The sequence below is a fragment of the Euphorbia lathyris genome, chromosome 7, assembly GCF_963576675.1.
Source record: "Euphorbia lathyris chromosome 7, ddEupLath1.1, whole genome shotgun sequence".
Lineage (NCBI taxonomy): Eukaryota > Viridiplantae > Streptophyta > Magnoliopsida > Malpighiales > Euphorbiaceae > Euphorbia > Euphorbia lathyris.
The window spans coordinates 53,750,793-53,771,511 of NC_088916.1; the positions used below are offsets into that span (position 1 = coordinate 53,750,793).

Sequence of the window (20,719 nt, forward strand, 5' to 3'; positions counted from 1 at the left end):
GGTTTCGATTGCAATTTCAACAAAATTTATAATGTATTAAAATAAAAGAAGATGGAAGCAATTATTTACTACTTTGGGAATGGGTAATTTAAAAGAATTATTACCAATTGGTTTTCCTGGATTTTCTTCCAATTAAAGCTTTTAGCATACGTTAGGACTCGAACTCGAACCGAGATCTAACTTAAGTAACTTACGACTCTGTCAATCACACAAACCAACTTTAATTAGTAATTAGTATTTATTTTTAATATTTATAAAAAAATTATATTATTTAATATTGGGTTAATACACATATTTGCCCCTGTGTTTTCGCGGAAAAACAGATTTACCCTTAAATCAAATAAACCCACAAAACTATCCCTGAATTTTTCATAAACCTGCAATTATATCCTAATCTGACGGAGCTGCTAAACGGCGATGATATCAAACCTTCTTGTCTCCAAAAAAATTGGATGACGACAATCAAAATTCATTTGGTTTCTTATTGTTTTCTTTTGCTATTACTTTTGGATTAATTAGGAGGTTTAGACGCCATTTTATTAGGTTGATTGAGCTTTTATGAAAATGAATTTTGACCAATCTGTTCTTCTAACTTGTTTTTAATCGAAATTGGATGTGCATATTTTTTTTCTGTTTGTGATTGGTTGTTCTTTTCTGAAGTTTTTCTGGAGATAAGAAGGTTTGATGTCATCGCCGTTTAGCAGCTCCGTCAGATTAGGGTATAATTGCAGGTTTATGGAAAATTCAGGAATAGTTTTGTGGGTATAATTGCAGGTTTATGGAAAATTCAGGAATAGTTTTGTAGGTATAATTGCAGGTTTATGGAAAATTCAGGAATAATTTTGTAGGTTTATTTGATTTAAGGGCGAATCTGTTTTTCCGAGAAAACACAAAAGCAAATATATGTATTAACCTTTTAATATTTCTAATATTTTATCACACACAAAGGTTGGGCTGATTGAAGAATTTGAAATTTTGGTTAGTAGTCGGGTCCATTTTCTAATTTCAGTGGGGACTGCAGAGTTAGGGTTTAAGACTTTAGGCAAAATTTCTCAAAACTGAGAAACACCATCAACTAGTCGCAAAGCTTTAAACCCTAACTCCTTCCAGCCATGGACCTGCAATTAGTTTGTAGCCGGTTCACCGCTCCCAAACTTAGATTATCATCGCATCATCTATTCAATCCTTACACTGTAAGTGAATTTCCTAAAGAAAAAAAATAACTTCATATGGATTAAATTTATGTTTTGCATTTGTTCTCCTATAGACAATGCTGATTTCTTTCTCTTCGTTTCTGGTCTAACATCACAAATTTTAGGTTTCTGCGAAGTTTGGAAGCCCCTCAAATTGTAAGTTCTGCTCTTTTCTTATTGCTGGCGGTTATTTTGATCAAATTCGCCACTCATTTTGTTAAAACACTAACAGAATGTTTTTTTTTATTATTCTAAGGCGATGGCTGATTGTTCATTTTACATAAATGATCCACTTTTCTTACTTAACCTAAGATTAAGGTGTATAAGCTGATTTAGTGTTCTAATTAGTGGTTCGTTCATTCCCCAGCATATTTGTCAAGGTTGAAGGGAGATTATGTATGTGCTTCTAGTTCAAATTCTAGAGGAAATACAAATTTGAAGCTTTCGGGTAGAGAAAAATCTGCTGTACCCGCTGCTGGTTTTCATGGACCGGAGCCATTTAGAGGTAAATCAGGTTCTGTTTCCTTTTATGGATTGACTCATCAATCAGTAGAAGAAAGGAAATTGGTGTCAGCTCCTTTTAGTGAAGACAAAGGATCATTTCTTTGGGTTTTGGGACCAATTGCTTTAATATCATCGCTGATTGTTCCCCAATTCTTCTTTGGAAATGCAATTGAGTCATTTCTCAAGGATGATATTCTTGTAGGTACTTAACAACTTCTCCTTTGCCCTTTGTTATTGTTTTGATTTATCCGTTCCTACATTGTGTGCATTCAAATTGGCGAAAGGAAGCCCTTGAAAACATATTCGTGCCCATTGTTCTGCAGAAATTGTTGCATCATTGTCTTTTGAGGCAATGTTTTACATTGGTCTTGCAACATTCCTGCGTATAGCTGATCGTGTTCAGAGACCTTATCTGCAATTTAGTCCAAAAAGATGGGGACTCATCACAGGCCTTAAAGGATACTTGACATCAGCCTTCTTTGTAATGGGGTTCAAGGTCATCGCGCCTCTTCTTGTTGCATATGTAAGTTGGCCAGTGCTTCGCCTACCTGCATTGGTTGCTGTTCTTCCATTCTTAGTTGGTTGCATTCTTCAACGACTTTTCGAGATTCGTTTGGATCAGCGCGGGTCATCTTGCTGGCCTCTAGTCCCTATAATTTTCGAGGTATGTATATAATCACGACTTCCTATTCTTTGCAATGTTGTAATTGAACCTGGAATTTGTTGTTGGATGATTGGAGTTGAATTTGCAGGTGTATAGGATATATCAATTAACCAAGGCTGCACATTTTATTGAGAAGTTGATGTTTTCGATGAGGGGGCTGCCTGAATCTGCACAGTTGTTGGAAAGAAATAATGCCTTAATTGTAATGCTAGTAACCTTCCAATTCCTTGGTGTGGTTTGCCTCTGGTCATTTTTAACCTTTTTGTTGAGGCTTTTTCCTTCTAGACCTGTAGCAGAGAATTATTGAATTTTGTACTTGTTACCTATAGCAGAAAGTCAATGAATTTTGAGTAGTTTTGTATATCTTATTTTGATTTTTTCTCTGTTTTGGAATTAGCGTAGAAAAAATTAACAAGTTTAATTGTGTCAAACTTAGTCCTACTAAGGTTATTATCAGTTCTATGTAATCGTGATTTCTCAATGATCTCTTTCAAGCTTGGAAATGAAGGAAATTTCTGTCTAATAAGCTAACATGAAGATGTAGCTTTTTAGCTGCTGAATGAGCAATTATATATAAAATGACTTGAACTTCTCATGTACATTATGCTCTCGTTGGACCTCAATTTTCTGGTTCCAGAAGAGGCTTCCTTTCCTCTGCTACAACATTTTCATTTTAGATGGGACAAGTGAATCCTGTTTATTGAAACTGATAACTTTGCAGTATTTATCCAGTGTGTATAGTACAAATGTGATATATCACATTATCAAAAAAAAAAAAAAAAAAGGTGATATTATCACATCTGACATTTGTACTAAACTCAATTCAATTATCTGAGTCCTTTACATTTATCACATCTGACATTTGTATTAAACTCAATTCAATTATCTGAGTCCTTTGCATTTGTAACACCGGTTTCATACAACATTAGGTATAAAACAAATTTAGCCGTATCTACTTAAGGAATTTCCTTCAGATTTTGTCATTTCCCAGAACAAACATATACTTGTACATGTTATTTGCATCTCCGCTCCCACCAAGAATTCTAACTTAGGATATATCACCTGAATAGCCTAGCCTGTACAGATTGAACAATTCCTACATGAAACCCAAATTCAGATGCTCATTTTTTCATGTTCAATTCTTACACTGCATACAGTACAGACAGAACTCCCTTCAAATTCAACTTGAATTGGACATGGTCTTGATAAAAAGAGAATTACAGTATTTACTTCCATGTAGACTTTGGAACTTTCTGCTACGGGTTCCTCAGATGATTATTTTATTTGGACTATTCAAGATTTGAGAGCAGCAAACGACACTGCTTGAGCATCACACGTCAGCGCATGGCATATTCGTCAGTGAGCTTTATGTGGATTCTGCTGCAAGAACTCAAAACTGGATACAGTTCTATAATCTATTTTAAGCTTAAAAACATCAGAAAATTCCCTGATCAGAGATTTGCAAGTAATATCAATCAGCTGGAAATCATCAAGCATATCTATGTTCATGGATCCACTGCAGGACTGAACTTCTTTTAGTAACCCTCTGATGCTTCCAACCTTTCGGTTCTTGATTCCACATGGAACTATCCAATCAAATGGTGTCAAATCTGTGGTGACATTTAGTGCCAGTCCATGGTAAGTTATCCAGTTAGAAACTTTTATTCCAATTGCAGCCACTTTTTGATTACCTGAAGCACAATTTTCAACAGAATCATGTCAAAAAGCTAAATGTTACACTTCTCTCTTTCTGTACACATGCAAGCTCAGGAGTAGCGAGAGAGGAAAAAAGAAAAAAACAGATAAATCAGAGAACATAAAAGACTGCCCATAGATACATAATTTAGGACCTAATGCTTAGCCAACGATCTAACATGTTAATTGTAATTGAAGGGTCAATTATAATACCATTTGGTTTACTTCTTGCAGCAGAATAGCGGAACTCATACTCTAAGGTCCTGTTTGGTATGCTGTAATGAATGTCGTAATGGAATGTCCATTGTAATGGAGGCTCATTACCATGTTTGGATTAGTCATATTGTTTTTGTCGTAATAGAATCACAAATACATCACTCATGTTTTCTTTACAAATTTATGTAACGAGCATTACATAAAGAATAGACATAAATCCCCATTACGATTAACTCTTGCATTTTTATTATTAATACTCATTATGCGCAATTCTTACTAAACGATAAAACAAAAAACTAGAAAAACATGAAAAATGAAAAAAAAAACGTGAAAACTGAAAAACACGAAAAACGTGACGAAATATAGCCCGTCATGATTTTTTTGTTTTTCGTCTTTTTTATGCATTTTTTTCATATTTTCGTGTTTTCTGGTTTTTGCATTTTCTCATTTTTCACGTTTTCATGTTTTTCGATGATTTTAATTGTATAAATAAAATTTTATGATTACATTTTAACTAAGCAAATATAAATATTGTAACGGTAATTAAATTTCATCATTTTTTTTAGTTTGTCAATCAAACATGGTAATGGAATCACTATTCCATTCCATTACATTACAATGTTGATTACATTATAAGTTTAATTATATTACATTGCATTACGTCATACCAAATGGATACTAAGTACAGTAGAACCTCGATAAATGAATACCTTTGGGACCAAAAAAAAAAATATTCATTTGGCGAGATTATTTATTTATCGATTAATGAATATAATATTTATTTATCGAGGTTCTATTGTCACTATACAAAATTACCTGGTGCAACATGATCAAAATATTCCAGAAGTGGTGCATGCTTTACACAAAATCAAGGATCAGATGCATTTTGGGGAGGAAAGAAACAATCAACTTTGGAGGCATTTTTCGAAAAAATATGACTTATTAATGTGTTTGAAAATTAGTCATTGGATGAAATGTATTCATGATATATTATATAAATAAAAATATATTATTTGAAATATAGTGATTATTCATTTATATTTACATAGGGCCTATAAAGACTTCATTTGTATTTATTCGTTAATGCATTAAGCGAGGTTATTCGTTAAGCCCATTGGACCAAGTTGGGACCGAAGAAATTTATTCATTAGACGAGGTTATTCATTTATCGAACATTCATTTATCGAGGTTCTACTGTATTGAGTGCATCTGAGACAGTTTGTGCTTTGTAACAAAGTTTCAATTTGTTTTGAGATAATGTAATCGAGAAAAAGCTGCTAGAATCACAACATAAAAACACAATGAGTTTTTACAATGAATCTCAGTCACTCACTAAGCACTTCATATCATAGATATATTCCATTACCTCCTACACTCTTAACCAAAAATGCAATTGGCTTGTTTCAAAGGCTAGAGGCAAGAAAAGAGACACGAGTGGACAATATTTATTCAAACATTCTGGTTCAACATAACCTTAAGTCCAAATTTTAGAGATATGTTAATGATTGATCATTTTTCATTATGATGAAATAGAATGTCGAATTAGGATTTACAGTTCAAAATTCCACACAGAAAACTTCAAATCTAGTGTCCAAAGCAAGCCACGGTTCGTATGTCAATGAATTTTAAGCAGAGTTGAACTAAAGTTTTTTACTAGGAAGATTGATTAAAGTTCATGTGAACTAAATTGGTAAGCAATTAGGATCAACAGAAATGATAATAATCAGAAAATGAAGGACAAGGAACACACCAATCCAAACTCCAGTTAAACCCTCAATGCGAGAAGCCTCAATAGAGAATATTGAGGAAAGGACACGGATGACCACTTCTTCAAGTGCTCTAAGGTACCAATGAAGATCCATCTTGTGATTTCGAAGATTGATAATTGGGTACATAATTATCTACATTGTAAGGCATACATTACTAGAGGCACAAAAATAACAAAGATTAGGTCACCCTATCACCAATAATAACTCAAAATTCAGAACATAGAATGCAGTACCTGGCCAGGCCCATGATAAGTAACTTCTCCTCCTCGTTCAGTTCTATAAACCTCAAAAGGAGCATCCTGTATGTCAAATTTTAGATACCCCGTAGAGCTACCCGTGCCTAATGTATACACGGGATGATGCTGTAAAACAATCAATGTATCTGGGCACTCTTCATTCTTCTCAATCAATGCTCTTTTCTCTCTAACAATTTCTTTTTGCCAATTCCAAGCATCTCCGTATGGAACTAACTCTTTACCGAAATCATATAGCTCACACCTGCAAAATCCTTCAGCAGGTGAATTTTTTCACAGTGCAAGCAAAGTGTTTGTGGAAATGCGCAAGAGAGGATGAGAAACTTACTTTCTACCATTTTCCGCAGAGGTAAACTCTAGTTTGTGAATTGGAGCAGAGTCCACTAAGGGCACCTCGCGCGAGAGAGCGCGATATTTCTTTGTTGGCCATGTTGGGATGAATCCAAAACTGGAAGCTACTGTTGTAAAAATCATTATTACCTCTGAAAGAAACACAGGTTATTGTTGCTTTATCACTCTGAGTCTGGTTAAAAGGGAACGAAGCACTGACTTAGACGACGAACAATCAGATCTGATTGTGAAAGGAATGGCAACTATTGCAGCCTGCTCGATTGAGAAATGTAAAAGATGATGATGACGATGACGATGTAGGTGTTAACAATGGCGAAATTGATCAGTGATCGGTTGATTTGGTGTGCCACAGACGGCAGCGGAAAAACCGAGGAAGGAAAAGAAACGTCCATGGAAGGCAGATGAGATTGGGAACCACCGGTAACTATTGGATGGTTGTCGGACGGATTCTAACAGAATTGCAGCAGGGGAGGAGTCTGCAGCGGGGGAGTCTGTCGAAATGAGGATGGTACCTGGTTTGCTGGTTTTGTCCAGAGAATCGGAGTTTGTTGTTCTTCATTCGATCCGGAGGTTTGGGCCGTCTTCTCAGCTGTCTCATTAGCGAGGGAGGTTTGGGCCGTATATCATGTATCTCTAGTATATAATTTTTAGGAATAAGGTACCGAAATATGCCTATGGTTTTTAGGGAGTGATTCGGAATATCACCTTGAGGCTCAAGAGATCCACCAACGTCCGACAAGCAAATGAGCCAGGACGGCAGAGGGTCCGCGGGCCCAAGTCAATCCGCTATAAATAGGCCATTAAAGGAAGGAGAAGGGATCAGGTAACTCAATTCTCTATTTCATTCACACTTGATTACTAAACTTTCTAGAACCACTAACTGTCTTAATCTTCGGAGTGTACGCAGGGACCGATCCCCGCACAGAGCCGACCCCCAAAGAAGCCAGACCTCCCCGACGGAGATCCGGATCACTATTCCGCATTCCTTGATTATTTGGTGCGGTGATCGTGGACTACAAGTGACTTCGGAGCTTCAAATAAAATGCAGACCCCTACTGAATCTGCCCCGACTACAGTACCCGAAATGGGAGCAACTAGCTCCATGACACACGCCGAGCGTTCCACCCCGAACATTCCAATTTCCCCCAGAAACCTAGGGCCACTGATAGAGGAGGTGAGCCCTGAAGAAGAAGAGACCTACAACACCACTCAACTCCTTAGTGCAATCCAAGGTTTTCAGACAACCCAGGCGATTCATACGGCGGCTCAGATGAAGATCATAGACCAACAAAGGAGTTTGCAGGAGGAGAACGCCAAAATCTGGCAATACCTTAAAGAGGCAGCAGAAATGCAGAGAGAAGGGACGTTGCCAGGGGAGCCCGCGGGGCCAGTGGTCATCGCAGGAAGAGGAGCCGGGGCCGTTACGGCCAGTGAGGGCGGAGCGCGGCGTGAGGAGACTGCAGCCGCGAACGTCGAAGACTTGTTGGAACTAAAAATCCAACGTTTTCTAGACAAAAGGGCCCTCGGGGGCGTCATGGGAGGAAGCACCACCTCCAGCAAAACGCCACTGGTGCAGAGGATCATCGAGACGAGGTTCCCACGGGAATGGAAAGCTCCTCGACTGTCCCAGTATTCAGGGACCGAGGACCCAAACAACCATGTGGCATCATTCATGAGCACCATCAACTTATACTCGAAGGACGAGGACATCATGTGCAAGGTCTTTCCGACCACCCTCTCATCTAGTGCGCAAGAGTGGTATCGAGGACTAGCTCCGGAATCAATCGACTCTTTTGATCTCCTAAAATATCTTTTCCTCTCCCGGTTTGCCGCAGCAACGAAGATTAGGAAGATCAGTTCAGACCTCAACGGGCTCAAGCAGCGAGCAACTGAACCTCTGCGCAACTTCCTCTCAAGGTTTCACCATATGGCCTCACAAGTTAAGGGCCTCAACATGGAGGTGGCTCATGACGCCCTGGCAAAAGGAACCTCATGCGAGCCTATAAAGCAGAAATGTTTCCGAAAGATGCCAAGATCTTTCGAAGAACTCATGACCATGGCACAGACCTTCATCAGATACCATGACTGTGATCGGCCTGCCGGGTACGAGGAGTCAGACAGGGACAAGGCCAGAGGAGACACGCACAAGCAGGAAAAAGCCAGACCGATCCCGGAGGCACTTGAGGAGGCCCCAATGCCTTTTCCGGCTCGGACCGAGCGGGCAAACCTGGAGCGTAGGGGAGATCGATTCCGTGGCAAGGAGGTACATTATGTTGCTCAGAGCCAACCTCGCCGATTCACACAGCAAATTCCATCCGTCGACAAGAGCAAGACCCGTGCAGAAAAAGAGTGCTACAAATATCACAAATCCTCCGGACATTCCACGGAAAACTGCTACCAGCTACAAAAGGAGATCGAGCGGATCACGGAGCAGGCGCGCCACCAAAGGGGATCAGACAAAGGGAGCAGAGCCCGAAGCAGCGGGAAGCAGGCCGAGCAGAGGAGCCAAAACGGCCAAGGTACCATGGGGAAATACACGTCATAAGGGAGGGGGCGCCAGCGCTCTCCGCGCCACCGGAGAGCTCCCGCAAAAGAAAGGCAGTTGGATAGACCCTGACAGTACAACCACCCCTCCGGACTAGCCATTCAGAAGCTCTTGTTGTCACCATCAATATCACCGGCTTTAAAACGCACCGAGTGCTAGTAGACACGGGAAGTTCGGTGAACCTGCTCACCTGGACGGCACTCCACGTGATGAAGAATACTCACACTGCCTTCCGAACCGGAACTTTCCCCCTGGTTGGCCTGTCAGAGATCGAAGTCCCGGTGAAGGGAGTTATCGCATTACCGACTATCTTCGCCGAAGGGGTCGAGGAAATCGAGGACACCGCAGAATGGGTGGTGGTCGATATCCCCCTGGCCTACAATGCCATCATCGGAAGGCCCCTGCTGGCTACCTTGAGGGCCACGGTTGATATCTCCAGATTATGCTTGACCTTGCCGCTTCAGCACGGAAGGATCACCATCCAAGGAGATCGCATGTTGGCCAAAAGATTGCAGAGGGAGGCAACTCAGCCTCGGACAGCGCTCTACCTGGAGGATGGCCTGATGGACATGAGGGGTTACAACCCCGTACCCATCGAGCCGGTCGATGAATGTGTCCTCGGAGATAACCAGACAGTGAAGATTGGGACCATGCTCGCGCCCCCTTTGGCCGATGAAATCAAGGCTGTCCTGTCAGAGCATTCGGATGTGTTCGCTTGATGCACCGAGGACATCACGAGGGTCTCACCTGATCAAGCAGTGCGCAGACTGAGCATCGACCCCTCCGTCGAACCCTTGAAGCAGAAGATGCGAGTACAGGCAAAGGACAAACAGGTCACAGTAAAGGCAGAGGTTGACAAACTCCTAGCTGTAAAGTTTATTCGCGAGGTCCACTATCCGGACTGGCTTTCTAACATTGTACTTGTAAAGAAAGCCAGCGGAAAGTACCGCATGTGTATAGATTTTACAAATGTTAATAAATCTTGCCCCAAGGATTCTTACCCGCTGCCTAATATAGATCAACTCCTTGATCAAACTGCTGGTCGCAAGATCTTGTCTCAGTTCGATGCCATCGCTGGATTCCAGCAGATCCCTCTGGACCCAGCCGACGCCGAGAAAACCTCCTTCATTACGCATGAAGGCACTTATTGTTACAATGTCATGCCTTTCGGGTTAAAGAATGCGGGGGCGACGTACCTGCGTTTAGTAGATAAGATGTTCGCCCATCTCATTGGCAAGACAGTACAAGTGTACATCGATGACATGGTAGTCCTAAGCACCGAAGAAGGAGACCATCCGCGGGATTTGGCGGAGGTGTTTAAGATTTTCAGAGCCTACAACCTTAAGCTTAACCCGGAGAAATGTTTCTTCGGAATTCGCAGAGGCAAATTCCTGGGTTGCGTGGTGTCAGAGAAAGGCATCGAGCCTAACCCCGCGAAGATCGAGGCAATCTTGGCGAGGGAGCCACCGCGCGACCTGCACGGGGTTCAAAGACTCAATGGAAGGATCATCGCTTTGGGACGTTTCATCTCTTGCTCGGCACAACGATGTTTTCCCTTTTATAAAGCAATCAAGAAGGAGCATCCCTTTAAGTGGTCTACGGACTGCCAGGCCGCGTTCAACGCCATCAAAAGTTTCCTCACCGCACCCCCACTGCTGTCGGTGCCAATACCAGAGCGGGACATTCACTTATAATTCACCATCGCCGATGAAACAGTAGGAGTCGTTTTAACTCAGGAAGAGGGGACGGAGCTTTACCCGATCTACTTTCTGAGTAAAGTGTTGAAGGGAGCCGAAATCCGATACTCTGAGGTTGAAAAGGCTCTGTTCGCTATAACTCAAGCATCAGAGCGTCTGAGACCGTACTTCCAAGTGCATACGGTTGTGGTCAGAACCAATTACCCGCTGAAAAAGGTCGTCCAGAAACCAGAGGTCTCCGGTCGAATCACCAACTGGTCCGTTCGACTATCCCAGTTTGACGTACGGTTTGAGCCCCGCACGACGATCAAGGCTCAGGTACTGTCCGACTTCATCGTCGAATTCACCGGCTCGTCTATCACCAACCCCACGACAACAACAGCTCGCACCAGTAACGTCTGGACTATGAGCATAGATGGGTCCTACGCTCCAGGACGGGCAGGCACTGGCATAGCCATTCAAGGACCCGACAATCTCCACATACGGTATGCCGTCCGGCTCAATTTCCCAACCACAAATAACCAGGCAAAGTATGAGGCCTTGATCGCAGCTCTTCGACTGTCGAAAACAATAGTGAACGGACAGCTGACGATATACTCGGACTCAAAGCTCGTCGTCAGCCACGTCAGCGGCACCTACAAGGAAAAAGATCCGACGATGTGCTAGTACTTGGCCCTCGCCACATCCTTGATCAATGACCTCAAAATAAAAGGAATAACCCTCGACCTCATACTGGTGCCACAAGAGGAGAACGAAGAGGCGGATGCTATCACCGCTCTTGCAGCAGGAGAACAGTCCAATGACCCGCACACCCTCATCGAGATCACCGGGGCCCTAACCATTCGTGTAGAAAGCTCTCTACAGATCGATTCAGCGGACGCTGCGGCTGGGGGATGGAGAAGTCCAATTATCAGATATCTTCAGGATGGAACACTCCCCGAAGATCGGACTCAGGCGTCCCTCATGGTTCGGCGTTCTTAGCGTTATGCATTGCATGATGGCTTACTTTATCGGAAATCCGCCACGCATCCCTGGTTGCACTGTATATCCGAGGAGGAGGGGGATCACTGTCTTAAGGAAATTCACCAGGGCATTTGTAGCTCGCATCAGGGCGCCCGGACAATTGTGAAGAAGGCCCGGCTCCAGGGGCTCTACTGGCAGACCATGGATTCCGATGCCATGCGTCTAGTTCGCAGTTGTCAAACATGTCAGATACACGCCAACACTCATCACGCCCCGGCGGCTCCATTCAAAGGCATTGTCACACTTTGGCCATTCGCGGTATGGGGCATCGACCTACTCGGCCCTTTTCCGATGGCTTTAGCACAAAAGCGTTTCGTTGTAGTGGCAGTCGATCACTTTACCAAATGGATCGAGGCTGAAGCAATTGCCAACATAACGACAGATAACGTAATCGATTTCCTCAAGTGAACAATCATATACCGATTCGGGGTCCCTCACTCCTTCATCACTGATAATGGGAGGCAATTCGACTGCAGTCAATTCTGCGAGTTTTACGCGGAATGGGGCATCAAATGGTGATACACCTCGGTGGCACACCCTCAGAGCAACGACTTCACTGAGGTAAGCAACCGAACACTCCTGCGAGGAATTAAAACGCGCTTATCCGACCAAGGCAGGGCATGGCCCGACCATATTGCGACAATATTGTGGTCATACCGCACTACCCCTCACTCGGGTACAAGACGCACTCCTTTTTTCCTCGCTTACGGGGTAGAAGCAATGGCACCGTCTGAGGTCATCCTTCGCTCCCCTCGACAGACTAGTTTCGAAGAAATCGACAATAGCGCGGAGCTGGCGGAAGCTAGTGACCGACTAGAAGAGGAGCGCCTTAATGCTCTATTGCACATCACGGCCCATAAGCAGAACATAGCGCGTTATCATAATAGGAGAGTTCGTCCCCGCACTTTTCAGGTCGAAGACCTTGTGCTCATAGACGCCGCAGCTGCACAGTCCCCATTGGCTCAAGGCAAGCTCGGCCAATCATGGGAAGGGCCATACAAGATCGACACTGTCCTCCACAGTGGAGCTTACAAGATCACCTCTTTAGACGGTTTGGTCTACGACAATAGCTGGAATATCCAGACATTGAAGAAGTATTATCAATAGCTTGTAAAGAAAAACATCAATAAAGGGTTCTCGTTCTCTGTTTTCCTTTTTTGTTGAAAAACCCCATATTGATGACAACCGGAAGCGAGCTACCTAATTCGATCCCCGTAGTACAAGAGCATCTATATGCTATCCAAAGGGCTTATCGAGCGTCTCGATCGCCTTCGTAATCGACCAACAATCCCATATTGTTATCGATTGTTCAAAAGCGGGCACAACGATGCATTTTCCGCTACAAGAGCATCTATATGCTATCCAAAGGGCTTATCGAGCATCTCGATCGCCTTCGTAATCGACCAACAATCCCATATTGTTATCGATTGTTCAAAAGCGGGCACAACGATGCGTTTTCCGCTACAAGAGCATCTATATGCTATCCAAAGGGCTTATCGAGCATCTCGATCACCTTCGTAATCGACCAACAATCCCATATTGTTATCGATTGTTCAAAAGCGGGCACAACGATGCGTTTTCCGTTACAAGAGCATCTATATGCTATCCAAAAGGCTTATCGAGCATCTCGATCGCCTTTGTAATCGACCAACAATCCCATATTTTTATCGATTGCTCAAAAGCGGGCACAACAATGTGTTTTCCACTACAAGAGCATCTATATGCTATCCAAAGGCCTATCGAGCATTTCGATCGCTTTCGAACTAGCCTAGCAATCACATATTGTTATCCATGATTTGCGGGCCGACACCGCATTATCAAAATGCTATCTGCAAGGCTAGTCGAGCACCTCTGGTGGTTTCTGGGCCACCGAAACAATCTCGTGTTATAACCACATTATCATGAACAAGTACTTCGTTTCGTGCTCCGTTAAGCAGCACTAGGCAAACATATTAAACACTCACTAAGGAAGAAAATTCAGGGTATACACCAACAAGCAAAACTGCATAGACTTATATTTTATAACAAGCAAAACATTCCACAAGTTCATAACAGAAGAAAGGCCCCAACCACGGCCAAAACACAGAAAACTACAGATCAAACACGTCACAATCACTCGAGAGTAGCACGGACACTGTCAGGGTTCGGGATAGCCTCCGCATCCATAAGGGCTTGATGCACTGCTCGCCAATCAATGCATTCGTCGGTGTTATGCCCATTCTGCCTATGGTATAAGCATGCTTTCCCCACATGAGTCACTCGGTGTGCCGGATCGGCTAGTATAGGCCCTAGAAATCCCTGTCTCGAGAACTCAAGAAAAACTACGCTATGAGGTTTCACCGGATCGACGAACGTCGCCCCATGGGGATGACTCGGCGAAGCATGGCGCCCAGGACGACGGTTCTCCAGCTCAAGAGGAAGGTTCATAACCTTGTCTAGTTCATCGGCCAACAGCCACCTAACCCAGGCAGGATGAGGATTTGTCACGGGCACTACTGACTCATCGGGGTTCAAGAACCCAATCCCATCCTGCGACCAGACTTTCTTCTCAGTGGAAGAAAAGGCGCTGATAACAACTTCGCATGAGTCCGTCACGGATCCAGTATAGGGTGCGGAACTCTCACTCTCCCCGTTTCGACTTCTCCACGAAAGACTCCGGTTCATCCATACAGGAGAAGCATATCGCACTTTCTTATCCAGCTCGTGATCATCCCTCGGGGGACAATACACATAGGGATGGGGCATCGCCGATATAGCTTTTTGGACTTCGAGCACCTTAGCAGAATCCACGATATCCCGGAGCGACATCACAACGAAACTAAGAGTAAAAAGGGCGACCAAAAATATGAGCGCTTGAAGTAAGAACACCACATGAACGAAAACCGCAAGCAAAAATCGACTCCTATTTATAGCAAAACAGGACAAGACTTGAAAAACACATTATGCAAGCTCAAATCAAATCAGAATGCAAAATGATGATCACATTAAACTGCCAAAAGATCCACAAAGATACCAACCGTACAGAAATTATTACACCTTTGAAAAACAAAAACATTGGATAACAGTCTCAATCACTTCTTCTTGAATCGGCCGCAGAACTCTACGGCTTTTGCCTGGGCCGCCTTATCATACACATTCGGAGAAAATATAACCTCCGGAGGCACATCATACCCGGCGGAGTGAGCAGCCGTGATCAGCATCATCCTATCCATTTTGATCAGCTTCTCCTCGCGCTGACCCGCAAGAGAACGCAGCTCGCTAGCCTCCTTCCGAACAGCTTCAAGCTCTCGCCTTAGTTTCTCGTTCTCCTCGGACAGCGCGTCGGCTTGCTTGGCTCTCTCGTCAATTTTCTCCTTCATTCGGCGAGTCCATAGGGTGGAGAACTTGAGCATAACCCTATAAGAGCGAATTTTCTCCACATCAAGTTTCAATTTTTTCGCCAGCTCCACCCTGCCTCCTATCTCCACCTTTAGCTTCTCGGCCAGCACAGCAATCTCGCCCTCTCGGCGCTCCAACAGCTCCTCGGCGGCGGCTACTTTCCCATTCGCCGTTTCCAGCTCCTTCACCGCGTTCCGCAGGCCTTGCTCCATATCCTGAAACAGGTTCTCGTCATTAACACACATGTCAAAGACAGTGTTAGCATTTTAAATAGCCTGCATTAAAATAGCATAACTCAGTACACAGTGATTAGAAACAAACTTAGGCGAACAAATCAAGAGAGCTTACCACACCAAGCGCCGATAGGGTCTCCACGCCAAGGTTCATCTTGGACACACCATCCATTCGGGCAACTTCCCCGGGGACCTTAGCTACGAGAGCCATTGCCCGAGCTAGGTCAGATGTCGCCATATCCGAGTGGACCGACAAGCCCATGACATACTCGCGAAACTTGGAAATCTTAACATCCATTCTTTTCATCATTTCCGGATGATCGCCTATGCGATCCATCATCCCTGCTCCGAGATCGGAACCACCTTCGGTACACGCTCTTTTAGAGCTGTCGGTTTCTCCACCAATATCATCTCCAACACAAACTTGGTCGCTCTTCATCCCAGCAACGGCCTTACCCTTGTCTTTCTTACGTTTCCGGGTAAGGGGCCCCTGAAGCTGCTTCTCAACCTGCTCCTCTTCAACAGCCATCACCTCAGCAGTTTGCTCGGCCTCCTGCTCCTCCACGGGCATCCCTTACGGAATGTCTCCAGCAACCTCAAGGTCCTCATGCGCCGAGAGCATGCCACCATGCTCTGAACCACCTGGTTCGCATCTTCAAGCGAAGAAAACCACGCCAGGGATCCGGAAGCAACAACAAAAGCTTCCTCCGCAGTATCGAGGCCAACACCAAACTCGTTTGGATCAAAGTCCATGCTGACACGGGGATCTCCTGGACCTGCATGACAAGAAAGAACGGAAAATTTAGACTACATAGTAACAACAGCACATCGAAAGAAATGAACAAAACCTACAACCCCGACCCCTCACCTACAACAGCGACGTTCACAGAAATCGCTTCTAGTTCCGCCAACTCTCCGGCTTGGAAATTGTATCCACGTTTCCACCTCTCAAAGTCCACCGCTGTCCATCCGGATATCTGAGCCATTCGCCATTGATTCCAAATATAGTACCCGGCGGCTAAGAAATGACGAACAAGCTCGTCGACGTCTTGCTTACGATCTTTATCTGTCGGAAGCCCGTTTAAGTATGACACAAGCTGCTCCTCAAAAGGCAACTTTTCTCGAGACTTCAGCCAACGGCTAGGATCATGGGCTCCTCGTTTCACACTACTCGGAAAGGGAAGTCGCCGTCCAGCTTTCGCACCAAAAAGTAACGGTGCCTGTACTCATGAACTTTGTCTTTCAACCCGCCAATCACCTTAAACTTTTGGTGCGAGAAGGTAACGTGTTGAGATCGGGGCCCCTTATTTGACCGAAAGAACTCGCGGAATACCAACCCAGTTGCCCGATACCCAGCCGATCGACATAGCGAGTAGAAGGCCACCATCATCCTCCACCCGTTCGGGTGAATTTGGCCTGGACACAGGTCATACTCCTTTAGAACCTCCACAAAAAGGAAGTAGGGGCAACCGCATCCCCGATTCAAGCTGCTCCTCGTAAACAATAAGCTCGTTCGCGCCACCCGCATGATGAGCACGGATATCTTCCCCGAGCGCGACTAACTCGTAGGGCTTCCCCAATCGATACACAGCAGAAATAGCGGGCAAATCCTCGGTAATAATAATACTATTTGCATCTTCGACCGAAAAAGATTCCGGCCTTTTTGGCCGCTCCACTCCCTCAAACCGCCGACCATCAATACTAGTGACCCCCGCGGCACGAGTCCATACCCTCTGGCGCATCTCCTCGTAAATCGAGGCCAAGGGACGCTCTTCGGTAATCAAGCCCTCTGGTACTACAACCACTACCTCAAGAACTCCGGCGGTAACTCCCCCTAACGGCCACTCAACACTAGGCGGCGCACGCTCTACGGTTTTTTTTCCTCTTTGTCGCAGCAGAAGCACTCTCCTCTCCCGCGATCACCCGCCTTTTTCGTTTTACGACCCGCGTTCGCGAAGCGTCTCGCAGCGTAAAATCACCCGGTGTCACTGGTGGCAATCTTCTCAGGGCTCCCCGTGAAGAACCCTCTGACATACTCCCCCTCCCCAGAAAAAAACAACTAAAGAAAAGAGCGAAAGATAGGAGAAATTAGAGGTACGACTGACCTCTCAAAGGTTACGACAGACGTCATAAGGAATGATCGGCACAGCTCCGTCAACTAATATGTCCGATACCCAGCAAGCGCGACTAGAATAGAAGAGCACCGACGGAACGATCGGCAGGAAACATCGGCTTCAAATATAGCACGAGACGGTACAAAAACACAAAGGGAAGAAACTCTAGCAAAATAAACCGAAAAAAGAGGTTTCCCCCCTGCTTTTTATAGCCAACCAAAAACGGAGGCGCCGACAACGCACGATGTTCAAGGTGTCTTTAACGGCGCATGCAGGGGCAATAAATTATGCACTAATATCCACGGGCGCATGCATAGTTCTGAAAGGTCTCAAATGGGCAAATCGGGCACCTTTTCCATCAAGCTGTCCACCACTTGTTAAAAGGGGAATAAATCCTATTAGACTCATGTCTCCTCGCATGAAATGCTCGGCTAGCATCGCCGGGGGGACCACTTGATTCGGAATATCACCCTGAGGCCCAAGAGGCCCACCAACGTCCGACAAGCAAATGGGCCAGGATGACAGAGGGTCCGCGGGTCCAAGTCAATCCGCTATAAATAGGCCATTAAAGGAAGGAGAAGGGATCGGGTAACTCAATTCTCTATTTCATTCACACTTGATTACTAAACTCTCTAGATCCACTAACTGTCTTAATCTTCGGAGTGTACGCAGGGACCGATCCCCGCACAGAGCCGACCCCCAAAGAAGTCAGACCTCCCCGACGGAGATTCGGATCACTATTCCGCATTTCCTGATTAGGGAGTATTAATTTAGATTTCACGTATAAAATAGTATCAATATAAATTTAATATTTAAAAAAGAGTACCAATTTAGATCTCGATAATAGATTACTGCGTTAAGTTTTATCTTTTTTTTTTTGTAAGAAGGGAAGAAAAAAAACAAACAAACAAAAACCTAACCCGAGATCAGTCTAGGAAGACTGACCCCAATCCTATCCTCAAGAAGAGAAGGTAACAGAAAAGAAGGAGGAACGGAAAGGGTAGAAACACCTAACATCCCCCCATGCCCAGCAGCTGCCAAGCGATCCGCCACGCGGTTTTGCTCCCTATAAATATGGGAGAAGGTAAGAGAATCGAAGGCAGGACGAAGCCTCAAGATGGCTTTAATGAGATTCTGACTCTTAAGACAAACAACCTGTCTATCCGAAATCCTGTTGATAGCCTCCAAATTGTCAGACTCCACCGAAAGTCTTTTAACACCCATGCGAATGGCGAGTTTAATGCCAGACAAGATCCCCCAGAGCTCCGCAGTAAAGGAGGAGCCCGTACCTAAGTTATGGGTAAACCCAGCCAGCCAGGCGCCACCAGCATCCCGAAGAACTCCACCAGCAGCAATTCTTCCATTACTAAGGCAGGAGCCATCCGTATTCAACTTGACAACCCCTTCCCTTAGCTTCCTCCAACCAACTAACTGGACCTCTTTAACCGGGGAGGGGTGAACCAGGGGCTCTCCTTCAAAACTCTTTGTAATAACAGAGAGTTTTTTCGAGAAGTAAAACCGGAGGTCAGGAATAAAGACAGTCTTCTCAGCAAATAACTCTTCATTCCTCCATTTCCACATTTGGTGACAAATAATAGCGAAGAGAATAGCCCCGTGCTCCATACTGGCCAACAAATTCCCATTAACGCCTTCAGAGAACCAGTCAATATCAGAGAACCCCATAAAGGAAGAAAGGATGTGGTACTACTATTTGGGCAATCCCTCAAAGCATGGCACAAGGTTTCCACATGGCCGCTGCATCTGCTACAGGCACCAGATACAGCCAAGTGCCTTCTGTGTCTATCTGCATTCGTGAGGAGCCTGTCTTTGACTCCCAGCCATAGGAAACTCCTAATGCGGTAAGGGACTTTGAGGGCCCAAATGGACTTCCAAATTTCCAAGGGAGGATCAGCCCTATTAGGGGTAAAAGCTTCATAGGCCGATTTGCAAGAATAAGAACCATTATTAGTCAAGGCCCAGCAGTGTATGTCATTATCCTCCTCCTTTATCAATTGTATGTGGAGAGAGAAATAAGAATTTAATGGAGTAATATGACTGATGTATCACGTTCCATTATCGAGGCCTAAATTGCTATTTTTTTTTAAATGTTAAGCCTATATTAATGTTATTTTATACGTGAAGCCCATGTTGATACTTTTCTAAAAAGCTTAGATATATTTTAGTATCTTATCCCTAATTTCTAAAGATAAGATAGAAAAATATCCCCACTTTGGGAGCTAAGAGCAACTATACTCCCTGAACATAATATAATTATATCCATAATTTTTATAAGTTACACCAATTTTACCTCTACTATTTGAAAGTTGAACCAATTTTCAGTGATTATTAACAGACTATCATTCTCAGTTATAAATATCGTTATCTCTACTTTATACATATTTTATGTTTTCACTCACTAATAACAACTCAACGATTTATCCAAAAAAAATAAATAAATAACAACTCTATATATATGTACATACTTTTTTTTTTTACTTTTAACTTTTCTTTTTAAATGGGTACATGTATCTTTGATTTTTTTTCGATGTGAAGGAGAGCTCACAAAGCCGCAGAAAAAAAGAAAAAATAAAGAAATAAGAGGATCTAATCAAGGACCACATTCCTGGCAAGTGATAACATGACCCACATTTAGAGTAGAGATAAGGAGATTCATTATTCGTAGAGTATAATTGTGATTAGGAGTAAAATTGGTCCAACTTGTAAACATTAAGGGCCCGTTTGTTTTACATACTGTTTGCTGTTTGCTGTTACGGTTTGCTGTTTGCTGGTTCCTGTTGGAAAAAACTGCTTTTCCAAAAATGAGAGATTCTCTGCTTTTGTAAAATGCTGATTTTCAGGTGTAAAAAGCAAATAGGAGGTCACTAACTAAACACTTAATGCTGCTTTTCAACTGTAGAAGACAAACAGGAGAAGCTTAACCAAACACCTAAAACTCTGCCTTTTAAAATGAAAAGGCAAACAGGAGGTGAAAAGTATGTAAACAAACACCCCCTAAATGTATAATTGTGTCATTTTTATATCATACGTAAAATTGATCTTGATTATCAACATTAAAGATGTTT

The 20,719-nt window shown here is 43.7% G+C and overlaps 2 protein-coding genes across 2 annotated transcripts; one reads left to right on the plus strand and one right to left on the minus strand.

Moving 5' to 3' along the window:
• The first annotated feature begins 996 nt into the window (after positions 1-996).
• Positions 997-2,852, plus strand: LOC136235900 (uncharacterized). Its single transcript, XM_066025982.1, has 5 exons — positions 997-1,193; positions 1,319-1,349; positions 1,561-1,899; positions 2,021-2,361; positions 2,450-2,852. Exons 1-5 carry the CDS (start codon positions 1,113-1,115, stop codon positions 2,666-2,668), a joined length of 1,011 nt encoding a protein of 336 aa, XP_065882054.1. The 5' UTR covers positions 997-1,112; the 3' UTR covers positions 2,669-2,852.
• A 465-nt stretch (positions 2,853-3,317) lies between these two features.
• On the minus strand, positions 3,318-7,243 carry LOC136201137 (octanoyltransferase LIP2p, chloroplastic-like). The gene is made up of 4 exons (XM_065991720.1): positions 6,624-7,243; positions 6,275-6,539; positions 6,023-6,173; positions 3,318-4,052 (listed from the first exon to the last, which is right to left on the minus strand). Exons 1-4 carry the CDS (start codon positions 6,767-6,769, stop codon positions 3,718-3,720), a joined length of 897 nt encoding a protein of 298 aa, XP_065847792.1. The 5' UTR covers positions 6,770-7,243; the 3' UTR covers positions 3,318-3,717.
• Between the last annotated feature and the right edge of the window lie 13,476 nt (positions 7,244-20,719).

Excerpts from the sequence above, each read along its gene's own strand:
- LOC136201137 (XM_065991720.1), bottom strand. The coding sequence starts at position 6,769 with ATGATTTTTACAACAGTAGCTTCCAGTTTTGGATTCATCCCAACATGG. Across the intron at positions 6,540-6,623 it reads TCTGCGGAAAATGGTAGAAA|GTGTGAGCTATATGATTTCG; the intron begins GTAAGTTTCTCA and ends AGGATTTTGCAG. Across the intron at positions 4,053-6,022 it reads TTTAACTGGAGTTTGGATTG|GTAATCAAAAAGTGGCTGCA; the intron begins GTGTGTTCCTTG and ends ATTGTGCTTCAG.
- LOC136235900 (XM_066025982.1), top strand. The coding sequence starts at position 1,113 with ATGGACCTGCAATTAGTTTGTAGCCGGTTCACCGCTCCCAAACTTAGA. Across the intron at positions 1,350-1,560 it reads GTTTGGAAGCCCCTCAAATT|CATATTTGTCAAGGTTGAAG; the intron begins GTAAGTTCTGCT and ends TTCATTCCCCAG. Across the intron at positions 1,900-2,020 it reads CAAGGATGATATTCTTGTAG|AAATTGTTGCATCATTGTCT; the intron begins GTACTTAACAAC and ends ATTGTTCTGCAG.